The sequence below is a fragment of the Mastigoproctus giganteus genome, chromosome 12, assembly GCF_048544385.1.
Source record: "Mastigoproctus giganteus isolate SK-2022 chromosome 12, ASM4854438v1, whole genome shotgun sequence".
Classification (NCBI taxonomy): Eukaryota; Metazoa; Arthropoda; class Arachnida; order Uropygi; family Thelyphonidae; genus Mastigoproctus; species Mastigoproctus giganteus.
Genome location: NC_143586.1, coordinates 149780995 through 149806921, shown reverse-complemented (window position 1 = coordinate 149806921; position 25927 = coordinate 149780995). Strand labels below are relative to the sequence as shown.

The window sequence follows — 25927 nt, the reverse complement described above, 5'->3', positions numbered from 1 at the left end:
CTGAGGAGATTGAGGAATTTGGGGGAATATATATAGATGCTATTGTAATAGTCATGCCAATTTCTGCGCGCATTGCCACTACCTCAAAAGGAGTCTGAAGAGCAACAGGTTTAGATGGAATATTATTTCTAACAAGAACTGCCACGCCTCCACGAGCTGGCGAGTCGATACTCCTATATCTTCTGAACATGGTATAATTTTTAATGGTAGGACACACTTGTGGATTTAAATAGGTTTCTTGTAGGGATATACATGCTGGTTCATAGCGGTTTACGAGATCATGCAAGTCATCTTTTGCATTACGAAAGCCCCTACAATTCCACTGAAGAATTCTTTCCATTATGCGTTCTTGTTAGTTGTTTTTGCTTCTGACAGTTTTTTGGTTGTAGCTTGTTTATACCTCTCTATTTTTACTTTGTCTTTCTTAGGAAAGAAAGGACGTGTTGTGTCTATCTCATCAGTTGCGTGGAGTTCTAAAATTCCATCATCTGAATTTTTCTCCTGATCAATATCCATTTCCGTTGAAATCCGTGGATGCACCATTGGGGTTTCTGTAGCTTTTGGTTTCATTGTTGACGCATCGGCTGGAATGGAGATTGGAGTATTGCTGGCTTGTTCAGTTGTTTGTTGTGAAGGACACTGTTTGGGAGAAGTGAGTATGGATCGTGCCCAATTCGCGATAGATGTATTAGGAGGAACTGTAACGTCCGTTTGGATACTTACTGATTGCACCTGTTTGGCAGCTGTGGCATACGTTCGCTTTGGCTCCATTTTGATTATTTCTCTTCTCGCCTCTGAATAAGTGACTTTGTTTTCCACTTTATATTTCTGTATTTTTTTCCCTTGCTTCCATAGTTCGCATATTTTAGAGAAAGCTGGATGATTCCCTTTACAATTTGGGCAATTAGGAGTGGTAGCATTGCAATCGGATTGATTGTGGTCTTTCGATCCGCAATTAGGACATATTGCCTCACCTCTACATGCAGTCTGAGAGTGTCCATATTTTTGGCACTTATAGCACCTGATTGGGTTTGGGATGTAGGGTCGGACACGGCAATGGAGATAGCCTGCTTTGACAGATGTTGGTAAGATGGGAGAGCTAAAAGTGAGGATTATGCTCCTTGTTGGAATGAGAGTACCATCTTTACGAGTCATGATTCTCCTGGCTTGGATGACTCTTTGTTCTCGTAGCTCTTTGACTATTTCCTCCTCTGATACGGTTAATAAGTCCCATTCTGCAATTACTCCCTTGGAGGAATTTAAGGTGGCATGGGGAGTGACTTTTATTGGATGTCCGCCGAAAGTTGTCAGATTTAATAGCTTTGCAGAATGCTGGGATTTCATGGTCTCTACCAGAAGATCCCCAGACTGGAGTCGCCTTACTGATTTTGGTGAACCTGCGACAGCCTCTAAGCATTTTTGCACAAGGAATGGGGACAATTTACTCAAAGGCTGGTCTGATGTAGAGTGCAGTATGAGAAATGCTGGTATCTCCTCTTGAGGATTTGTTTTCAACCTCTTGGGTTGGGAGAAGTCATCATCGGTGTGTTTAGTCACTAGTTTTGAGCTCGGAGGCTCTAAAGGTGGAAACGAATTGTTATCCATCTTTGCTCCTTTCAGCCCCGGGAGAGTGGATTTCTTCTCCCAGGTTACCGGCCCCGCCACGGGGAGGCAGGAGCAGTGCCGCTAGAGTGACCAAGCGGTATAAGAGTTAGTATATTAGTTTAAATGAAAAAAAGAAAGGTGATTTGCCTTTCTGAAACTTACTTACAGATCGTAAGTCTAAGTTTACTAGTATTTAATGAAAACGTAAGAAAACTTTTTTAACTGAACAAAAACTGCAGCTTCAAGAAAAACGCTCTAGAAATCACTGAGAATCGCTTGATCACTATAACGCTTGGCACCCGGGGCCGCGGGAGTACAGTAGTACACGCTCTTTGAGTAGACCGGGGTTCAAGCCCCTGACTGCTGAATACGGTCGATCTGCCAACCCGCACTGGACCAGCGTGGCAGATTATGGTCCATTTCCCTCAGCATGAATTGTTGAGGAGGCTTCCATCCTGCAGTGGGTTGATAATGGCTGCACTTTACCTTTTTTTTTTTTTACCATTAGGGGTAAAGGGAAGGGTTATTGCTTTTGTAAAGGCGATTACGATGGACTGAGACAGTATTTAAATTCTATACAGTGGGACCAACTGATGATGTTACCAACAGCAAATTCAAAATGGGAAGCATTCAAAGAACTTATCTTAGAAGCTACTAGGCTTTATATACCAACTAAGGAATATTGTTGAAGGTTTAGGCCTAAATGGATGTCACATGAACTAATGAGACATATGGCAGAGAAGAAAAATGCATGGGATACATACAAATTAACACGTGACACAGAAGCCTATGATAGATACAAGTTGATCTGTAACAAAGTTACAAAGGAGGTTAGGCAGGCGAAGGCAGATTACGAGAAATCTTTGGCAAGGGAGGCAAAAAAAAACAGCAAAGAGTTCTTTACTTATGTAAACTCTAGAAGGAAGGGGATGAATCAGATTAGTCCACTAAATATCGATGGTTCAACTGTTGATGATCCTGCTTAGGTAGCTAACACACTAAATGAATATTTTGCATCGAAATTCACACATGAGGAGTTATTCAGTGAGGGGAATGCCAGAGGTGTATTCAACTCTGGCAGTAAGCTAGAGAATCTTGTAATAACTGAGAGTAAAGTGGAGGAGAAATTGTTGAAGATAAACACAAGAAAGGCACCTGGGGTGGATGGGATCTATCCAGTTATATTAAAGGAGGCGGCAAAGGAAGTAAGCAAACCCTTAGCCATAATTATGAGAGCTTCCTTGGACTCAGAGGTGGTACCCACAGACTGGAGATGTTCAAATGTGACCCCAATTCACAAAGGAGGATCAAAGGCTGACACAAGTAATTATAGACCTGTGAGTTTAACTTCTGTTCCAGAAAAATTAATGGAGGCTCTGGTTAAAGAAGCACTGCAGGTTCATCTAGACAAGACTTCAGTTATAGCTCGGACACAGCATGGTTTTGTTAAGGGGAAGTCTTGCCTGACCAATTTGATCGAATACTATGATGCAGTCACAAAAGAACTGGATGCAGGGAATAACTTTGATATTATATACTTGGATCTTAGAAAGGCTTTTGATACTGTTGCACATGAAAGGCTGCTGCACAAATTGGAGCAATGTGGCATTGGAGGCAAATTGCTGCTAGGGATAAAGGGGTGGTTGAGGGGGAGAAGACAGAGTGGTAATCAATGGACACTGCTCGTCGCTGTTATTAGTGGAGTCCCTCAGGGTTCAGTGTTGGGTCTATTATTGTATTCTGTATTTATAAATGATATTGATGATGGTATATCAAGCTTAATGTCCAAGTTTGCAGACAATACGAAGGTTGGCAGGGTTGTCAAGGACAATACTGACACTATGCTGCTGCAACAGGATCTTGAAAGGTTGAGCAGATGGGCTGAGAGGTGGCAAATGAAGTTTAACATTGACAAATGTAAAGTACAACATATGGGAAACAGCAATCCCAGAGCAACATATCAACTCTGTGGTACTACACTGATAGTGGTAGAGAATGAAAGGGACCTGGGGGTGGTTGTGCAGGCAGATATGAAGTTCTCTGAGCAGTACAGATGGGCTGCAAGAGTAGCTCATGATATATTGTCAATGATATATAGGAATTTTTCTAGCAGGGATAAGGAGGTGATTATTCCCTTCTTTAAAGGCAATGGTCAGGCCATACCTAGAGTACTGTATACAGGTCTGGAGGCATCATTTCAAGAAGGATGTAGAGCTGCTGGAATGAGTACAGAGAAGGGCAACAAGACTAGTGAATGGAACAAAGGGGTGCTCTTACGAAGAAAGGCTTAAGTTTTTGAAATTACAGTGTCTGGAGACTAGGCAGCAGCGAGGTGATCTGATAGAGGTGTACAAAGCCTTGAATGGCTTGAGCATGCTCAATGCTGATGGGATACTGCCTCTTGCTCAGAATAATCACCTGAGAGGGCATAAATTCAAATTGAGGAAAGACAGATATAGGATAGACGTGCGGAAATTTGCCTTTAGCCAGCGGGTGGTTGGTTGGTGGAACAGACTTCCATCCCTTGTCGTGGAAGTTGATAGCCTAAACAAGTTTAAGGCTCAGCTGGACAGGTATTTCGAACGAACAGAGGGGTGAAGTGGAAGTGGTTTTTTTTTTTTTTTTTGGCTGATGCTGCATAAGCTTGCTTTCTTGCATCAAATGCCTCTACTAATGCTAATGCTATTAAAAGGTCTCCTGATTACAGTCTCTTCACAGTCTTGGGAGATTCTGCAATACCCTCAAGATGTTTTTGGATGACAAAAGAAGACAATTTACTCATAGGCTGACTACTTAACAAATGGAAAATCAAGAAAGAGGGCAGGGGTGCTCCATCCAGTCAGTCTTCTGTTTGTTTGGGTTGTCATTTTCTGTATCAACATGGTCTGTATTTGCCATGTTTGCTCCTTTTCGCACTTGGCAAATACATCTGCCAAGGTTTTCGGCCCCGCCACGGAGAGGCAGGGGCAGTGCCGCTGGGTTTGGTTTGATTTGGTTTTGATTTTATTGGCGCATTATCTACTAAGGCTATAATGCGCCAAGACCATGTCATTTATAAAAAATTTTAATCTTTCAGTGACCTAATTAGTTAGGTCACTATGTCAAAAGGTATAACAAATATATAAAAGAAAAATGTAAATTTTATATACGAGTAAAAATATTTATTGATATTAAAAAGCTAAAAACAGCAGACACATTGTCATTGTCAGATAAAATCTGACTGAGTGTATACGGCTCATTCAGAGGATTAAAAGCGGTAAAACGGATATTGCTAAAATCTGGACAATCAATTAAAATGTGTCTAATTGATAAAATTGTGCCACAGAACTCACACATAGGAGGGTCATCAGCCCTCAGCAAAAAAGAATGTGTCAAATGACTATGTCCTATGCGGGTCAGGGCAAGAACAACTTCCTCCTTACAATTCCTGCGCAGACTAGACTGCCACGGTTCAATTACAGGCTTTACACGATATAATTTATTCGCAGTCTGTCTATTCCACGAATCCTGCCAATGGGAGTGTATTTTCTCGTGTATTATTTGCCTGTAGTCTGTATAGGGGACTGACAGGCACGGATTATTATTGGGAATTGCTGATTTGGCTGCGTTGTCAGCCAAATCATTTCCCCTAATTCCAATGTGGCTGGGAATCCAGCAGAAACGGATATCATATTCAGGTCCACGGAGGAAGTGAATCTTCTGCTGAATGCTAGACAGAACTGGATGAGGATTATATCTCACAGATATTAAAGCCTGTAACATGCTGAGAGAGTCGGAATATAAAATCAACCGTTGGTATTGGCATTCACTAATGTGATCCAAGGCTAACTCTACAGCGTGCAGCTCTGCAGTAAATATGCTGCATTCAGAGGGAATCTGCTCCGATGTAGTGGTGTCTGTAAAGACAGCAGCAGATCCCACATATGATTCCGACTTCGAACCATCTGTGTATACTGGCGTGATGTTGGAATATTCAGTTCGGTGTGCTGAATGAAGCTGCAGGTAGACAGATGAGGGAGTGTCCGACTTTCCCCAATTTCTAAGAGACAAGTCACATGCCGGGATCTGAGCATGCCAGGGTGGAAAGGGTTGCTTTGGTGTTTGGGAAACCTTGTCTACCTTGATATTAAGTTCTTTGAGTAGCTCTTGGAGACGAATACCAAAAGGACGATTGGCAGTCTTACGGGTATTATATAAATTTTCCCATCGTGGCTCAAAAACGAATGGCCACGCAGGATGGTCTGGCAGGGATTTCAGTTTCAAAGTGTACTTTAAAGACAACTGCTTACGTCGAAGCGATAACGGTCGTTCGTTTGCTTCGACGTATAAGCTCTGGACAGGAGATGTGATATATGCTCCAGTAGCAATATGTAGGGCCTGATGATGGACGGGGTCCAGCCATGGAAGGACACTGTCTCTGGCTGAGGAATATACTTGGGACCCATAATCTAGTTTGGATCGCACAAGTGCACGGTAAAGCCAAAGAAGGGTGCATCGGTCTGCTCCCCAAGATGTAGAGGAGAGCGTGCAGAGAGCACTTTGTGCAGAGCTGACGGATATGATCCAGAAAGGTCAGCTTTTTGTCAAATCTGAGTCCCAAGAATTTTGTGTCCTCTGCTACTGGAATAGCATATTGTCCGAGCCTTAATTCAGGTTCAGGATGAAGATTACGCTTACGACAAAAGTGTACGCAAACGGTCTTCTCCGGCGAGAACCTGAAGCCATTAGCAAGTGGCCAGGAATTCAGACTATCAATGGCTTTCTGCAGTTGTCTTTCAATAACCCTCATGTTGCATGACTGACAAAAAATGCTAAAGTCTTCAACATAGAGGGCACTGTTTACAGCTGGAGGAAGTTGTTCTGTGATGGAATTTACATTGATGGTGAAAAGCGTGACACTTAATACTGATCCTTGTGGTACTCCCTCATCTTGGCTGAAGGAACGAGAGAGTGAGGATCCCACGCGAACTTGGAAAGATCGATTGGCTAAAAAGTTTTTAATAAAAATTGGGAGTTGCCCCCTAAGACCAAGGCTATGCAGATCTTTTAAGATGCCAAATTTCCAAGTTGTGTCATACGCTTTCTCCATGTTAAAGAACACCGACACCAAGTGTTCTCGTTTTAGGAAAGCATCCTGGATGGATGTTTCCAATCTAATAAGATGGTCCAAAGTGGACCGGTTCCTTCGGAAGCCGCACTGGATGTTGGAGAGAAGGTCATTTGATTCTAGATACCACATTAAATGAGAATTAACCATTCTCTCCAGGATTTTGCACAGACAGCTAGTCAGAACATTAGGACGATAATTGGTGGTGAATTTTGGATCCTTTCCTGGCTTAGGAAAGGCAAGAACGATTGCCTTTCGCCAGGAGTCCGGAAACTGCCCTTCAATAAAGATTCTGTTATACAGAAGGAGCAGACAATCCATAGATTTTGGTGAAAGATGTTTAATAATTTCATAATGGATGCCATCTGGTCCAACAGCACTTGCTTTGGAAAGAGTGAGGGCTCTTTTCAGTTCCTCTATAGTGAATGCCCCGTTGTAGGGATAGAGGCCCTTGGACTTAAAATTAAGTGCTTGTTTTTCGATTTTATGTTTTAGGACCAGAAACTCTGGGGAATACGAGGATGTTGCGGAGATGTTAGAAAATGTTTCCCCAAGAGCATTGGCTATTGCAGTTGGGTCTGCAATAGTGCATCCATTATAATCTAGGATTGAAGAAGGGTGGGATGTATATTTTCCCTTTATTTTCCGGATTTTATCCCAGACTACCTTAGAGTTGGTAGACTGGTTAATAGATGATGTAAAACGGATCCACGATTCCTTTTGACTCTGACGACGGATGTAGCGTGCTTTGGCTCGTGCACGTTTGAAGGCTATAAGGTTGTTCGTGGTAGGATATCGGCGAAATATCCCCCACGCTTTGTTTTGAGCCTTTTTTCCTGTTATGCATTGTGAATTCCACCAAGGTTTGGGAAATGGTGGAAACCAAGCAGATGTTTTTGGGGCAGCATTCGCAGCTGCTTGGACAATGATTTCTGTGATGTACTTTACTGCGTCATTGATAGGCTCCCGACTGACTGTACTGTGGTCAAAATTTGCCTGATGCTGGAAGGCATTCCAGTCACCGTGATCAAACTTCCACCGTGGTAACCTAAAAGGAAGACATGGTCTCCCACTGTGTAACAAGGTTATCACAGGGAAGTGATCACTTCTGTATGGATTCTCCTCCACTTCCCAAGTGAGTGAAGGGAGTAGAGAAGGGGAGCATATAGAGAGATCAATGGCAGAAAAGGTACGGGTAGGCATGTGGAAGAAGGTGTTTGTTCCAGTGTTTAGAATGGAGAGGTCATTGTCATTGACCATACGCTCTATGAATCGTCCCCTTCCATTGATGTTAGCACTACCCCACAGGGTGTTATGTCCATTAAAATCCCCAAAAAGTAAGAAAGGGGGAGGCAACTGCGTTACAAGATCATCAAGGTCTTCCTGGGAGATGTCAATCCCAGGTGGCAAATAAATAGAGCAGACCGTTAATAAAAATCAAACTGTAAAGCAAATTGCAACAGCTTCTATGCTAGTTGTAATTAGCAAGGGTTGAGCTGGGGTCTGGTTTCCCACAAGGATAGCCACTCCTCCATGAGCAGGACCATCCGCAATTCTATCCTTACGAAAAATTGTGGTGTTATGCATTGTGGGATCATCATTTGCCTTTAGGTAAGTCTCCTGCAAGCAAAAGCAAACTGGCTCGTGCTTTTGCAGGAGGGCCTTGATGTCATCAGTATTTCGCTGGAATCCACGACAATTCCACTGTAGGAATTTAGCCATTATTTTGGCTTGGTGGGTCCATCAGGCGGCTTCCCAGGTGCTGAAGGCTTACTTTTATCAGTCTTGGGTTTATCTTTTTTGGGGAAGAATGGACACTGTCCCGTGTCCATTTCTTCCCCGCAAAGAGTTCCAAGACTGAATCTTCGTGTACCTCCTTCTGCTCGACATCCATGTTTTCTTGATTACTAGGGGGGACTTCCCCTTTCTTATTCTTTTCTTTCATAATTACCTTTGTTACTTGTGGAGCATTAGGAGGTACTGATACAGGAGTGGCAGCTGATTGGTTTTTCTGTGCAGGTTTTTGAGAACTTAAGAGGTAACGCGCGATGGGAATGAAAGACTCCTTTGGAAGAATGGTCATGTCCGTCTGAGTACCGACGAAACATCTCCCTGCTACCTTCTAGGCATAGGTAGGTTTGTTGATATTCAGGGGTTTCACCGATTTCCTTGCCTCCTGGTATGATATATTTAGCTCTGCCTTCAGCCGTTGAATTTCTTTTTCTTCTTTCCACCTCTGGCATGCTCGTGAGTAGGCCGGTTGTTCTCCCTCACAGTTAATACAGGTGGGTTTTGCGGCTGAACATGCATGCTGTTGTTTCGTGGTCCTTTGCACAGCATCGAGCGCATGCAAGGACTCCACGGCAGGCCATTTGAGAATGTCCATACTTAAGGCATTTAAAACACCGTAAAGGGTTCGGAACGTATGGACGCACTGAACAATTGATGTATCCAGCTTTAATCTCATCAGGAGGTATAGGAGAGTTAAAAGTCAGGATAACGCTCCTGGTTTTAACAAGTTTTCCATCCCTTCGCGCAGTAATTCTTTGTCAGTAATTCTTTTTAGCAATAATGCTATCTGCATCTTTGTCAATGGTTTCAGATAGGGATGGGGTTGGGGTCCCTGAGAAGTTAGTTTATCAGGATTCATAGAGTTTTTATATGGTTCAGTGCCCGGGCTCCCCACCCACCACGGAGCCCAAAGGGACGCCCACTACCCGGCATGCAATAAATGCGCTCAGGAGTGGAACGCCAGGGCTACCCAGACACCATACCCGCACCGCCGCCAGCCTGAATCCTGTCCCTCGGACCATTGCATTGTTGTTGTTGTTGTGATTGGGTTTAAAGACACAAGGGCAACTGAGGCCAAATTGTGTCTATTCATCGTTTAATTGCATGACCCTATCTTTATGATTGTTAAATTATATACTTTTATATAGGCCAATACATTTTAAGTATATTAAAAGTTCTTCAATATTTGCATTGTTTCCTAGAATATGGGATAAATCAGGTGATACATTAAGCCTGGAAACTGATTGAAACGTGTTTGACCGGATGGTTGAATGCAAGGGACAATCAAGCAGAAAATGGCGGACCGTAAGCCGACTGTTACAGGATGAACACTGAGGTGGGATTTCTCCAAGTAGCAAGTATAGATGGGTATGATGCGTATGTCCAATTCTTAGCCTTGCCAACACCACTTCCTCACGTCTGTTTGGTCTGAAGCAGGAGAGCCACAGCTTTGGTTCTTGTTTTATTTGGTAAAGTTTGCTGTTAGTATTCCTTTTCCATATCTGTGACCAGTTGTTGTAACATGCTTTATGAATAACAGGTTTAAAATCAGTGTATGGAACCTGAGGATGTTGTGAGAGAGTGGGTTGAGGATGTTTAGCGGCAAAGTCTGCACTTTCATTTCCCGGAATGCCAGAATGGCCAGGGATCCAGCAAAATGTGATTGACTGATTGGACACACTACAGGAAAATAGTTGAGAATGAATTTCTTTCAATGTAGGATGAGGAGAGGAGAAATTCTTCCTTATGGCATTGATAGCACTGAGGGAATCCGTGTAGATTATTGCGGGTGAGATGCAAAGTTCAATAATCTTACTAAGTGCTAACTTGATGGCATAAAGTTCAGTAGTGAAGACACTGCATGATAAAGGTAGTGTGGCTGAAATTGTACATGTAGGAAAAACAGCTGCAGCACCTACCTTACTATCAGTTTTCGACCCATCGGTATATATTTTACATGCATCGGAGTTATGGGTAGCATGGGCTGAGTGCAACTGTCTCATGTTTTTGGGAGGTATGACATTCTTCCCCCACTGGAGAAAATATGTATCATGTGAGGCACAAACATACATCCAGGGTGGAACAGGTGCAGTTGTGTTCTGAAAAATATCAGCTAAATCAATATTCCAACTGTGAATAAGATCTTTGATCCTGAGTGAAGCAGGACGATTTTCATGTGGTTTATTCTCATAAAAAGAATCCCACCGAGTGTGATAAAGATACTCCCAACTGGGGTGCGATGGAAGACTCTGGATCTTAGAAGCATAGAAAAGCAATAATGTTTTCCTACGAAGATGTAATGGCGGCTCGTGGGCTTCAACATAAAGACTTTGCATGGGAGAAGTCCTGAATGCGCCCAGAGCAGTCCTCAGGGCACTGTGCTGGATGACATTCAGCCGATCTAATGTGCTTTTCCTAGCTGAGTCATATACGGGAGAACCATAATCTAACCGTGAACGGATCAGAGATTTGTAGAGGTGAAGTAAGGAGTACCGATCAGCTCCCCATGACATGGATGAGACTGATCGAAGCATGTTTAACTGTTTTAGACAAGTAGTTCGTAGATATGTGATATGTGCTTGGAAGTTAAGCTTACTATCTAATATCAGACCGAGAAATCTGATGCTGTTTACAACTGGTATTGGACAATTGTTTAGCCGTAATTCAGGATGGTGGTGGACAGCACGTTTCTTACAAAAGTGAGTGGTGGTAGACTTTTGTTCAGCTAGTCGATATCCGTTGCGTGACATCCAGGATTCAATTCTGTTAATGGCAAGTTGGAGTTGACGCTCAATGGTGTTCATGCTTTGAGATTGGCAGGAGATTGCTAGGTCATCCGCGTACATATAAGCCTCCACAGTTTTGGGGATGTCTTTAGTTATGCTGTTGACTCGAATTGCAAATAATGTTGCGCTGAGTATAGATCCCTGTGGTACTCCTTCTTCCTGAATATGGGGTGTAGACAGTACGTTCTGATAACGGACCTGAAAAGAGCGGTGGCGCAGGAAATTCTGAATTATCTGAGGGAGATGACCCCTTAGTCCTAGGTGATAAAGGTCCATAATAATACCATGTCGCCAGGTAGTATCAAATGCCTTTTCAATATCTAAATTGACCATGACTAGATGTTGCTTCATGACAAAGGCATTCCGAATATTCGATTCAGCTTTGATAAGTACATCAAGAGTGGATCTGTTCTTACGAAAGCCGCTCTGATGATCTGTTAAAAGGTTCTCTGCTTCTAAGATCCAGGTAAGCCTCGTATGTATCATTCTCTCAAAAATTTTCCCCATGCAGCTTGTGAGAGATATTGGCCTATAATTGTTAACCAAAGAAGGGTCTTTGCCTGGTTTTGGTATGGCAAGTATGTGAGAGTGACACCACGAAAGTGGGTAATCATTTTCTGAGAAGATTCGATTATAGAAGATCAATAGGGTACGTAAGTCCTCTTCAAGTAAATGTTTTAGCATGATGTAATGTACGTCGTCTGGGCCGACAGCACTATTTGAAGATTTATTTAAGGATTCTTTGAGTTCTGTTATATTAAATGGTTGATTGTATGGAAGTGAGAGCCGTGTGGAAAAGTTAATTTTGCGGCGTTCTGCATCTGCCTTGATGCGCTGAAAGGAGATGGAGTAGGAAGCAGAAGCAGATATTGAAGAAAATGATTCTGCTAGCGCATTGGCGATTTCCTTAGGTGCCGAGAGATCTTTTCCATTCCAACAGAGTATTGGAGAGGGTGGTCGAGTGAATTTTCCATTTAGCGCTTTAATTCTTCTCCAAATGAATCGTGGGTCAGTGTCTTTGGTGATAGTTGAGGCAAATGAGATCCAGGAGTCACGCTTGGCTTTTCTCCTAATCTGCCTTGCTTTGGCTTTAAGTCTTTTGTATTCTATCAGATTACTGGTTGTAGGAAACTTACGGAATTTGTTCCAAGCACGGTTTTTCTCACGCTTGGCATTAGAACAATCTGTGTTCCACCAGTTGTTATGGTGGGAGCACTTGTGGGGTCGTGACTTCGGAATTGAATTTTTTGCTGCATTTAGTATCTGATTGGTAATGTAGTTAGTTACGTCTTCAATTGGATGTTGCTGAACATAACTCCTGTCTAACTGGACCTGGGTACAGTAGCTCTCCCAGTTTGCCTTCTTGAACTTCCAGGTGGATCGGTGTTCTAGATTTGCAGTTACTCGTGTTTGTAATGAGCAAAGGATTGGGAAGTGATCACTGTTTAGAGGATAGTTTAGCACTGACCATGTCATACTTGGGAAAATTGCTGGTGAGCAGATTGACAAGTCTATTGCAGAAGTAGATCCTGTAGATAGGTGAATATAAGTGGGAGATCCAGAATTTAGTATAGTTAGGTTGTTATTATTCATGAATGTTTCTATTAAGTTGCCTCTTGTGTCAATCGCAGGCGACCCCCATAATGGATGGTGGCCATTGAAATCACCAAAAAGGCAGATTGGAGATGGTAGTTGCATAACCAAATTATCAAGTTCTGTATTTGACAATGGTTGAGAAGGGGATATATATATAGAAGTTAGGGTAATTGATATACCGATTGAAATACGTGCTGCCACAGCTTCTAGACTAGTTTGTAATTGAATTTGCCTGGACGGTATGTTTGATTTTATAAGCACAGCTACTCCTCCGCGAGCAGGAGACTCCGAAATCCTGTCTTTTCTATATATTGTATAGTTTGTAAATTTTGGTGAAGCTTGAGATGATAAGAAAGTTTCTTGTAGACATACTCCTATCGGATTATATTTAATCAGTAAATCTTTTATGTCGTCAGAATTGCTTCTTAGTCCTCTGCAGTTCCACTGTATGATATTAGACATTATTTGATTTTAGTTGTGCTCGATTGGTCTGACTGTTTTTTAGAAGTGGAGCATTTCGGTCTGTCTTGTTTTATTTTATCTTTTTTCGGAAAATAGGGGCGTACTGAATCCATGGTGTCATTTGCATGGAGTTCCAAAATGGGTTCCCCATTATCTAAACGCTCATCTACTTCCATACTGTTGGTAGGAGTTTCCATTTGTTTTGAACCTGTGTCAGATTTCCTTTGCTCTGTATCATATGGGACCGATGGAGTATCACTAGGGATACTGATTGGGGTATTTGTAGCTTCGCTAGTTTTATTTTGAGGATTTTCTTTTTTTGAATTTGAAAGGGTAGATTTAAGCCAATTAGCCATTGAGGTATTAGGCGGGATTGATACATCTGTTTGTGCTCCAGTAGATACATAGTTTCTAGTGCGAACAGCGTAGGATCGACTGCTAGGCATGTTCAACATTACTTGCCTACGTGCTTCAGGAAACGTAACTTTATTTTCTACTTTATATTTTTGAATTTTTTTCCCTGTAATCCATAATTCGCAAGATTTGGAAAAGGCAGGGTGACTTCCCTTGCAGTTTGGACACGCAGGGGTTGCCACTGAGCAATCAGCTTGAGTATGGTCTTTAGATCCGCATATGGGACAGATGGAGTCACCTCTACATGCCTGCTGTGAATGACCATATTTCTGGCATTTGAAGCAACGAACGGGATTCGGAATATATGGTCTAATACGGCAATTCAAATAGCCAGCTTTGATTGAGGATGGTAAGTCTGGAGTACTGAATGTTAAAATGATGGTTCTAGTTGGAGTTAGATTCCCATCTTTTTTAGTCATGATTCTTTTTACACTTGTTACCTTTTGACTACTAAGTTCTTGGAGTAGTTCTTCTTCGGAGACTGAAGTTAGGTCCCACTCACTGATCACACCTCTTGATGAATTTAAGGTTCTGTGGGGAGTAACGGATACTGTTAGCCCCCCAAAAGACGTTGTATTTAACAGCCGCTCAGAATGTTTTGAGGTGGCTGTTTCGATCAGGAGGTCTCCGGATTGTAGTCGCTTCACCATTTTTGGTGACCCTGCAATGGACTCTAAACACTTCTGTATCAAGAATGGTGATAACTTGCCTACAGGTTGGGCAGATAACGAATGTACCACCAAGAAATTCGGTATCTCATTTGGACATTTTGCTTCTGTTCGAAGCCTTTTTGGGTGAACAGAGTCATGGTCAATATCGGGAGTCTCTTGTCTTGAGCTCAATGGCTCTAAAGGGGGATAATTATTTGTATCCATGTTAGCTCCTTTTGGCCCTGGGGGTTTACCTTTACCACCCAGGTTACCGGCCCCGCCACGGGGAGGCAGGAGCAGTGCCGCTTGTGGCCAAGCGTATAGGTTAATATAGTTAGTAGGAGTACTAAATTAAAGAAAAAGGTTCTTTCCTTCTTCTGGGCTCACCTCTTAGTACTTTTAAGAAAATGAAGCTACTTAACGAAAAGGTTTAATAAGTAAGGGAGAAAGCAAAATAGAACCTAGTCGCTTACCAAAAAACGCTCTTTAAACGCACGAGAATCGCTTGGCCACGGAAACGCTTGGCACCAGGGGCCAACCATTGCATTGACACGGTTGACCCTCGCAGGCAAGCCTACTAGCCGATTGATCCTAGCCGGGCCTTCGAGGACCTCCCATCTTGTCGAAGCAGGGGCCAAAGTGGTGTATTGAAGCTGGGGCCCCTCAACCACCAGGATCCCCCTTTCCGAATTTCCACGGGTCGCAGCGCACGGCAAACACGCCGGATTCCATTGATGTAAGCCTGGAACCTGGGCTGTGGGCGTTGGATCCCAGTGATGCTAGTCTGGAAGTCCAGCAGCGTCACTGGGAGGTCCCCTCACCACGTACAGGTGCCCACGTCGAGGGGGGTGCCGCTGGGCGGTTTAAGTGTTAGTTGTTTAGTAACTAGAAATATATGGATAAATAAAGAAAGGTGGGTTTCCTTTCTGTGTTCTAACTTGTAACGTTTCAAGTATAGAACGGATTGAAAAATAAGATTGCTAAGAGAAAAGTGGGAACTTCGAAATAACTTTATTCGCTTTTGAAGATCACTCTACGGATCGCAAAACATATCGCTTGACCTCAAATTCGCTTGGTACCCGGGGCCCGAAAATGATATGGAATACCGTAAGTGGCCTCTCAGATCAAGGAATGAAGATCTCTCAGGATATCAAAATGCCAACTGGTGTAAAAAGCCCTTCTCTATATTCAGGCATACCATGACGAAATGTTTATTTTGGATAAACGCATTCCTGATGTTTGTTTCAGCTTTGATCATGAGATCCAGGGATGATCAGTTTGTTCTGACCACGTCAGGTACCACGTCAGTCGACGGTGTATTAGTTTTTCTTCCTACGGTTTTACTTAAGCAGCTTGTGAGAGAAATGGGTCTATAATTATTAGGAATAGAGAGGTCTTTCCTTGGTTTGGGTATTGCTAGTACAAAAGAGTGATGCCAAAAACTGGGGGCGGTTGTGGCTCAGCAAATGGAACTCTCCATGAAAGTCCCATGAAGATGCGATTGTAGAAAGTCAGCAGCTTTTGTTGTTATTTGGTTTTTAGGAGCATTAGCAACTAAGGCCATATTGCTCCGGGGATATGCGGTGGTCATTCCCCGACCTTTCTGCATCCTCCGTATTTGGTGGTGACCGGCTCAAACCCCGGTCTAATCAAGAAGCGTGTGCTACTCACTGCTGCTCCTTCCCACCTGGCTACGGAGGCGCCATAGGTCAGCAGCAAAGATAGTGATTTATTGTCTAGGTGTTGCAGCATTATGTAGTATATTCCATGGGGCGAGCAACACTGTTCTTTGCAGTGGACAGAGCCTCTTGAAGTTCTAACATATTAAGTGGTTGATTGTACGAGAGACAGAATGTGGTTCTGAAATTCAGATGGGATTTTTCAGCTAAAGCCTAAATCTTTTGAAATGATGAATCATATGCTGTCAAGTCAATAACTAAAAATACCACCCCTAAGCCATTTGCAATCTCTGCAGGAGTAGACAGTTCCTGCCCATTCCAGCTGAGAACTGGGGAGGACAATGGAGGAAATTTTCCATTTAATTTTCCAAATCAAAATTAAAAATCAAAATTAAATTTTCCAAATCAAAATCCAAATTAAATTTTTCCAATCAAAAATCTAAATTTTACACATATCAGATCACTTACTTGGAAATGTTGGTACTATAACTCGTATACCTCTCTGCCCAAGAAAGGTAATTAAATGACTAAACACACCATAATTTCCTGGAATACCATGAAGACACAAAACCACAGGAGCATCTAAACGTGCTCTTAATTCTTCTGTTTCTGTTACAGCTGTATCTATGTATTTAATATTTATTGTCACACCACTCTCAGGAATATTTCTGAACTTTTTCTGGACTCTCCATTCTTTATACAGTTCTTCACATGCATAAATAGTCACTTGTTGTTCTGGATACATTATTTCATACTGCTTTTGATTAGAGTCACTTAAATTAATACTAGATGAATTAAAATGATGTAGTGAGATAACTGGAACTGAAGCCAACTTCAATAATTGAGGAGTAGACAGATAACACAGAATTCCCAAAATAGTTCCTCTGTTGTAATATCTTTTAAAAAACAGTTTCTGTTGGAACTGGTGTACAACATTTTTCACAGAATTAAAACATACTGCCACTCTAAATGCTGTAGGCATCTTTTAATTCCTATGTAAATACTCGAATGGAGACTCTAAAATAATAATAATAATAATAATAATAAAATAAAATAAATCAGAAAGAAAATTATTTGAACAAAAAAGCTAAACAAATTCCACAAAACTGAGTAAAATTTTAAATTTGAATATTCCTGAACTATTTAAAAAAATAATAATAATAAATAAATAAAAATTGTGGTAACATTTAAATGCTGTGCAAATAGAAATTTTTTTTCTCTGAATTTAAAAATATTATTTATTACAATAATAATTTGCTCAGATTGTCACAGAAGTTAAAGGCTATCAAAAATTAATAATTTATTTGATTCCCACCTTAATAATGCAGGACACAACTAGCAGATTACTTAAAACAAGGTGCATGGGTACATTTATTATAATATATAATTCTTTCTTTTTATCTGGTGTAAATTTGTTACATATTTTTGCAAGTTAGCAAATGATTGAAATTAGAATTATCTTCAGTATGTCTGCACATAACTGTACTCTAGTGAACAGAATTTTGTGAAATTTTATATCTGAGCAATTTAGTAAGATTTATAAAGCATTCCAAATTTTATTCATTTTGGAACAACAAAAATTCAGCAATATTTTTTTTCCATAAAATTTTAAATTAGTATTAAAAAAAAAAACCACTCTGTTTACTGCCTCAAAAATTATCTTTATATGCAAATGGAACTTAAGATAGTCAGGTATTACTTGAAAAAAAAAAAAAAAAAAAAAAAAAGTCATATCAATAACAATATCAATATTTTTTTAGGTTATGGCTAGAATTGCTACTTTTCTAATTTTACGAGACTAAAAATCCATAATTGTAGTCCAGGTTTCAGCCAAAACAGTATATCATGTTTATATTTTCCACAGAAGTGTCCATTGTTCCATATATTTCTCTGCATATATAGCATATATAATCAGGACATGGCAATAGATCATTTGTTGAGGGGAATGCAGAAGAGATGTTTTGCAGCATCATCTGCACATTATACTGATAACAATTTGGCTGACTGTACACCACATTTGTTAAAAGACAGCTTCAAATGCTGTATATTTTTGCTAGAGGGCTAGAAATTCTGAGGAATACAATGTTTCAGCAGATTCAGCAGAAATTTTTCCCTTAGAGTGTTAGCAATTGTAGTTTGGTCTGCAACTGCACATCCATTATTTCTAAGATCAATGGAGGGTGCAATGTATATTGGAAATTCATTTTACAGATTTTGTCTCAAACAAAATCTGCAAATTGAATTGAAAGTTGGTTGCTCATGTGACGGAAGATGTGAAGTAGATCTAAAATAATCCTTCCGACTCTGGCACCAGATGTAACATGCTTTGGTATGTGCAGATGTGAAGCTGTTAGGTTATCTGTAGCCCACATGCCTTGTTTTCTGCCTTTCTTTCTGCTGTGCATTCTATTACAGTTTTGGAAATTGTGGAAAGCAAGTGAATATCTTTGGAATTGCAGTTGCTGCTGCTTGGACAGTACTTTCTGTGACACTTTACTGCTTTAATCCAGCAATGGTTACAACAGTAAGAGTCTTGAACCAAATTAAAAAAAATTTGAAAATTAAAATGGTTTTCACAGTGATGTAAATATCAGTTTTAACATTCCTTCAGTACATTTTTATCTGTGCCACTGATTTTGTTAGAATTTGTGTAATCCATAAAAAAAAATCAGATATGAGCATTAGCCATTGCAGTCTATACACCAATTCACATAACAATCTGCTCAAGCATTTAAGGAAAACACCATGACTTTGTAATAAAAATTAACATGACGTGGTCAGAAAAATTACTTCTAGAGGAAAACAGATGTCTAAATATTAATTTATTTTTGGTTTTCATTTCACATCTTGCATGCCTTCGCACATCTTCAGTTTGAAGGTGTACACAGTCAGATAAGATAAATTGATTCAGCTGGAAATGTGTTAAGTTGGATTATAATTTTCTGGTAGATAACATAATTTGAATTACAAGTTCATGGTCAACGTTGTTTGGTTGACTATTGTTAGTGGACTTTACATTGTGTATACCTGATATTGTGTAAGTGGATTTCTTATTTACAATTTTTATAAATCTTATTGCCATTGTTTAGTGGTAGCTTTTATCTAGCACAGTTTGGCATGCCAAATACAGCAGTCACTATTGGGAACTAATATGACAAAGTTTCAAAATGCATCGACACTTCATTTCTGCATGTGGCCATCACTGATGTCCCCAACATTAATAAATAAATCCATAAACTTTTATTACCATATTATCCATTTCATTTGAAGAGTTACTATTGATTTTATCTGCAATCTGATTCACACATATTAGCATTAGCAGAAGCATATGATGCAAGAAAGCAAGTTATACAGCATCAGCCAAAAAACCTTCCCATTTCACCCATCCAGTCACTCCGAATGTTTGTCTAGTTCAGCCTTAAATTTATTTAAGCCTATCAACTTCAACAACGACAGATGGAAGTCTATTCCAGCAATAATCAACTGCCCGCTGGCTAATGGCAAATTTCTGCACATCTATTCTATAACTGCCTTTCCTCAATTTGAATCTATGCCCCCCCTCAGGTTCTTAATCTGAGCAAGAAGAAGTATCCCATCAGCATATTAATTGATTGTTTGTTGAAATTCAATCAAATGTGGGAAATAGCAGAATCAAATCTGGCTCTAAAATTCTTTAATTTTGTTTTTATTTAAAACAAAACATACACTGAAAAAAAAAAAGTCTTATAAGACTTATTTTAAAGTTCTTATTCTTAAACTTTTATTTTAAAACTTTCAAAAATATATTTTTGCCATATATGCTTAAAAGATATTCTGCTGGATATCTCTGTGTGCATTTATATGCTTATGAAAATATCTGCTAGGTGTTGTGATGATTTTTAAATCTGCTTTCTGGAAAGTTAAAGGCATTCCTGCCAGCTTAATCAATCTTCCAACACAGGATCTTTGAAAGATGATGTGGGTCATCATTTGATAAGTGTAGATATCCTGGAGAAGCAATCGTTCCGTAAGGATTTTCTTCAAACTCCCATGTTTACATACATGGAGGGGAGAAGGAGAGCAAACAGAAAGTTCAAAAAACAATGACAGTAATAGCACAAATAGGTACATGGAAAAAGGTATTAAGCCCACATTTAAAAGAGCAAGGTCATTATTTTCAATGCATGAAACCCATTATACTACTCTCCCCACTAACCATCTGCACTATCCCACAATGTATAATTGCCATTGAAATCTCCTAGTAATAGAAAAGGAAGCAGCAATTGCTTAATGAAACCACAAGGTGTGCTTGGGTGGGAGGGGGTTGTAATTCCCAAGTTGCACATAGATTATATAGTGAGGAGTAACCCTATTGTGATTTGCAATTCGTCTCACAATAGTCTACTGCTTCAAAGTTAGTGGTAAGTGCCATAAGTTGAAAGGAATTGTTATGCACAAGGCTTGTGACTCCTCCAGGGACAGATCTAATGAAGGTTGCTGTCCAAAGTGGCTGGTTTAAATTAAAATATCTTCCGAATGAAGTGCCGCTTAACTGATTTGGGAAAACTATCTAGTCTCTCTAAATCCTTCTGTACAAAAAAGGGTGCCATTTTTCGAATATGTTTTTCAATTGTTCAATGTAGGACCTGATCATGGGTGCCGGCAGCATGGTGCAAGCGCATCACCTTTGGATTTCGAAGTAATACACAATTTTTAATATTTTAATTTATCTATTTTTATGAAAATTTGGTGAACAAAAAATTTATTCCCACATGCACCACCTTGAAAAATATCCTGCTGGCACCCATGAACCTGATACTGCTTTGGTTCTGGATTTCCATAAGTACTGTCTGACGTATGTTTACATTTTCTAAAAGAACCTTGTTGGAGTCAAGAGGAAACATTAGTAGTATTTGACTAAACACTTGACATAGCACTTTTTCTTGCACTTATATTTATTTTGTTATCTGCCCTAAATAAAAGTTTACCAGCATCATTGATGCTGACCATTCTTATAGGATAAAAGAGTTATATTATTATTAGCCATATGGTGCAAGGAAGCCTGAGGCTTATGCTGCACCAGCCAAAAAAAAAAAAAAAAAAAATCTGAATTACCCGGGGAGAGGGGGGGAGAGAGAGAGAGAGAGAGGAAATCACCAAGAAAAAGAAGAATGATGATATCCAGCTCAGGACCCTGGGTATGCCAAGTTGAAATTTTGATTAAATTATAAACCAAATATATACAGTATATTGCTTTTCCAACAGTTTGCTGTGAATCTAAAATACAGCATAATTAAAACACTAAAATATAATACATTATATAATTTTATGGTCTTAATGAAGACTAACTTCTAGTAAGAGGCATGCAATCAAATAATTAACTGAATTATTTTATTATTTCTTTGTTTTTTTTCGCTTAAACATATATGAAGGCCAGAGAGACGTACCAAAAACAATACTATATACTGTACTCTATTATTAAAAATAAAATTAAACAATGGTCATACAAAATTTAAAAATGCCTGGTCAAACCCACATTCGGGAGCCATGCAAATTCAAATAACAAATAATGTACATACTTCAAATGATCCTTGCTTTCAGGCGATTATTCTAAAATTATAAATTTCTTCCGAATGTCAATACGACATCCCATATCCAAAGCATAAAATATGCGGTGCAAATATAACCCAATGTGAACATGAGCAGATACTTAAAATCTCAAAATTAAGTTACAGAATATTTAAAAATAGAAACATCTACAATAACTGAATTACATCAATAAAATAAGTTATAGTATATCAGGATTAACAAATAACAATACGACCAAAAGTTTACCTTCGTGTGACAGTATGCCCTACCACACTTAAAAGGCAAATCTGTTGGGCCCATTTAAAGTATCTGTTGTAAAAGAACTTATGGAAAAATATTTTTAATCATTCGTGGTAGGCATCGTTTCATAAGTTAGACTATCCTGACTGCCACACTTCTCTTGACAAAGCGAAACCAAAAGGTATATGCCTATGCTAACACACCACATAAACTAACACACGTCTATGAACAACGAGGAAAACAGAGGTGATTGAACTCTCAGTGACGTTTCAGGCCTCGCCCTCTGACGACAACAATGAGCAAAGGTTGCCGATAAATTCATTCAATACATTTACAATTCAAAATTAGCATTAGCATTTAGCATTAGTAGAGGCATTTGATGCAAGAAAGCAAGCTTATGCAGCATCAGCCAAAAAAAAAAAAAAAAGTAACATAAATAAATAAAAATAACCACTTCCACTTCACCCCTCTGTTCGTTCGAAATACCTGTCCAGCTGAGCCTTAAACTTATTTAGGCTATCAACTTCCACGACAAGGGATGGAAGTCTGTTCCACCCACCAACCACCCGCTGGCTAAAGGCAAATTCATTGATATTTTTGTAAACCTTGGTAACCAATGTTAGTGTTTATGGCTAGCCTCTGCAGCAGTGTAAAACTATTACTGTACTGTTGTTTTTCCCCCCGATTATAAAAATAAATCTTATTTAAATTTGCGATCTAATGTACTTTTCTTGATACATTCAAATAACATCATTCCCATTCGGGAGAATTCCCGAATGGGAAGAGATCAGAACGAGAAAGTGTCTTTAAGTTACAAAACAAGTTTAAAATCACGCATTCGCCAGTTGATGACCAAGAAAAATTAAAGGACAAGAGAAACCTTTTGCTGCAGACAGGGACTCGAGGGGAATTGTGTTAACTAGAACAGCAAAGACTACAATAAAACAGATTAGGAGAAAATATTAGTTTTATGTGTTAATTTTGACTCATAAAAATGTGTGTTGAAAATAAACTGAACCATAAATTAAAATATACCGTTTTTGTTTTAATAAATATTAAACAAATCAAATTATTATATTAGCGTCTGTAAATTGCGTGTGTGCTCTGTTTCGCTGGACGGAAAAAAACCCAGTTTCTGGGGGAAATACCTTGCTATCTACACCTAAGACTATCTCACCATAGAGTAAAAAAAAAAAAAAACCATTAAAGTTCCTCGTGTCATCGACAGGATTCGAGCCTTTTCCACCAATGTGATGAGGATGGTGACGATACCACTGTGCTACATGCGCAAACAATAAATATTAACCAATTACAATCTTATGAAATGTAATAAATATTTATACATAAAAATATATTAATAGCTGAGCTACCTTTTCGAATTTTCCGCCATGGCGTAGAGCACCACTTACATCACCGGCTTAGCACGGCCAAAATCAACGGTCCTTGAAAATATCTCAGGTCACACTGTTAATAATAATAATAATAATTTTTCTGTTTATACTCCGGGACGACCAAACTGTCAGAGGAGTTTGCAAGATACACAGAATGCAAGAAACAGCACCGTATTCAGCAGTCATGGGCTTGAACCCCGGTCACTCAAGGCACTTGTACTTATGCACCCGCGCGCCTGACCACTAGGATACGGCGGCAGGAATAATGTTGCACTTAAAAGGACCCTGTGTTACATCCTCTTCTTGAACGTGTATGGAGTATAACTATGTCTGGTAAAAAATCTGAAAACTTCTGAGGCTGACGCAGTCCTATATCATTAAGAGCAAGTATGTTTTTATGGCGAAATTATGTATGTCATTTTAGAATGCATGATACCAGGTGTTCTCAAAGACATTTCGAAAATCTACCTATATACTAAATAAATAAATATGATCTTTATTGTAAGGTTCCTAGGTACACACAGGTACCCTACCATTACAAACCCTTCACGGCACTAAGCCAGGGGTTAACAAGCGGCAGATTGTTGTTGTTGTTGTAGTTAAGTTTAACGACACATAGGCTGCTGGGGCCATATTGTGTCTTTCTAATGGTGGATATGAAACGATACCTATATTTTATGGTATATTCCTATCTGATTTAAGTAAGTAAATAGTTCCTTTTTATTAGGATCATCTCCCAGGATCTGCATTAAATTTACTGATGACTGTGTATTAGAAATTGACTTAAAGATGCTTAAGCGTATGGTTTGAAAGTGGGGACAGTCCACTAGCAAATGGCGAATGGTCAGTTGAACTTGGCATGATGTGCATTGGGGAGCACTGTCATTATTTAATAGATACAGGTGAGTGAGGTGTGTATGCCCAATCCTTAGCCTTCCTAAAATTGTTTCTTCTCGTCTATTTTTCCGGAAACTGGAGAGCCACAGTTTTGGTTCTGGTTTTATTTTGTATAGTTTGTTTCCTGGATAACCTCTCCAGATCAGTGACCATCTATTGTAACATGCTTTACGAATGATATGTTTGAAATCGGAGTACGGAACTTGACAATTCTGTAAAATATTGGTATCTGGTTGTTTGGCTGCAAGATCTGCTCTTTCATTACCTGCTATACCAGAATGCCCTGGTATCCAGCAGAATGTCACAGTTTGGTTGGTCTCATTGCACACAAGTAATTTGGAATGGATTTGTTTGATAACAGGGTGAGAGGAGGTGCTATTGCTATTTATGGCAGAGACAGCACTGAGGGAGTCAGTGTATATTAAGGCAGAAGAAATCAGAAGTTGAGTAATGTGATCTAGGGCCAAGTTAATAGCATAAAGCTCTGCAGTGAAGATAATGCATTCTACAGGTAATGAGATAGAAGTAGTGAATGAAGGGAAGATTGCCGCAGCGCCTACTTGGGTCTCAGTTTTTGATCCATCAGTATAGATCTTACAGGCCTGTGAATTAGAAGCAGAATGAGTTTCATGTAATTGTGCGATATTGAAGGGAGACAAGGTTTTCTTTCCCCACTGTTGGAAATAATCATCATAAATTGCACGGATATTTGTCCACGGTGGATCAGGCGGTGTTATGTCCTCATATATATTGCCGATTTCAATATTCCACGTTTGAGTTAGTTCTTTAAGTCTAAGTGCAGCAGGTCTGTTTTCATTTGGTTTGCTGTTGAAGAATGACTCCCATTCGGTATTGTATAGACATCTCCAATTCGGGTGAGAGGGAAGACTGCGGATTTTTGCGGCATACATCAAAAGCAATGTTTTCCTCCGAAGATGTAAGGGAGGTTCGTGGGCTTCAATGTAAAGGCTCTGAACTGGGGAGGTTCTGAAAGCCCCTAGAGAAACTCTCAGAGCACTGTGCTGGATCGTGTTCAATCGCTCTAAAATAGTTTTCCTAGCAGAGTCATACACTGGGGAGCCATAGTCTAAACGGGACCTGATGAGAGCTCGATAGAGATGGATCAGGGTATGCCGATCAGCGCCCCACGACATAGATGACACACACCGGAGGATGTTCAATTTCTTCAAGCAGATGGTCCGAAGGTAGGTCACATGTGCTTGAAAGTTTAGTTTCCTATCTAGCACTAGGCCAAGAAAACGGACAGTGTGAGTAAGAGGTATTGGCATGTTATTAATCTTTAGCTCAGGATCAGGATGAAGTGATCGTAGTTTGCAGAAGTGTGTAGTGGTGGATTTCTGTTCAGCAAGACGATATCCATTGCATAAGGTCCAGGTTTCTATTTTGTATAGAGCATTTTGCAACTGTCTTTCGATAGTATTCATACTTTGTGATTGGCAGGATATAGTGAGGTCATCTGCATACATATAAATTTGAATGGTTTTTGGAAGATCTTCCAATATTTTGTTGACTCGAATCGCAAATAGGGTAGCACTCAGTATTGAACCCTGCGGGACACCCTCTTCTTGAATGTGAGTTGCTGACAGCTCGTTTTTATATCGGACTTGAAAAGTGCGTAATTTTAAAAAGTTCTGAATGATTTGAGGAAGATAGCCTCTCAGCCCCAACTGATGCATATCTTTAGTAATGCCATAGCGCCAGGTAGTATCGAATGCTTTGT

At 40.0% G+C, this 25927-nt stretch overlaps 1 protein-coding gene across 1 annotated transcript in view; it reads right to left on the bottom strand.

Moving 5' to 3' along the window:
- LOC150077505 (uncharacterized) overlaps positions 1-22128 on the bottom strand; it is a 340997-nt gene extending 318869 nt beyond the window's left edge. Inside the window, exons 1-2 of the mRNA XM_090386345.1 lie at positions 21905-22128; positions 16559-17107 (exon numbers count right to left, since the gene is read on the bottom strand). Of these exons, the coding sequence (XP_090242471.1) occupies positions 16559-17072 (514 nt within the window). The 5' untranslated portion in view covers positions 17073-17107; positions 21905-22128. The remainder of the gene's footprint in view (positions 1-16558; positions 17108-21904) is intronic.
- Positions 22129-25927: the final 3799 nt, after the last annotated feature.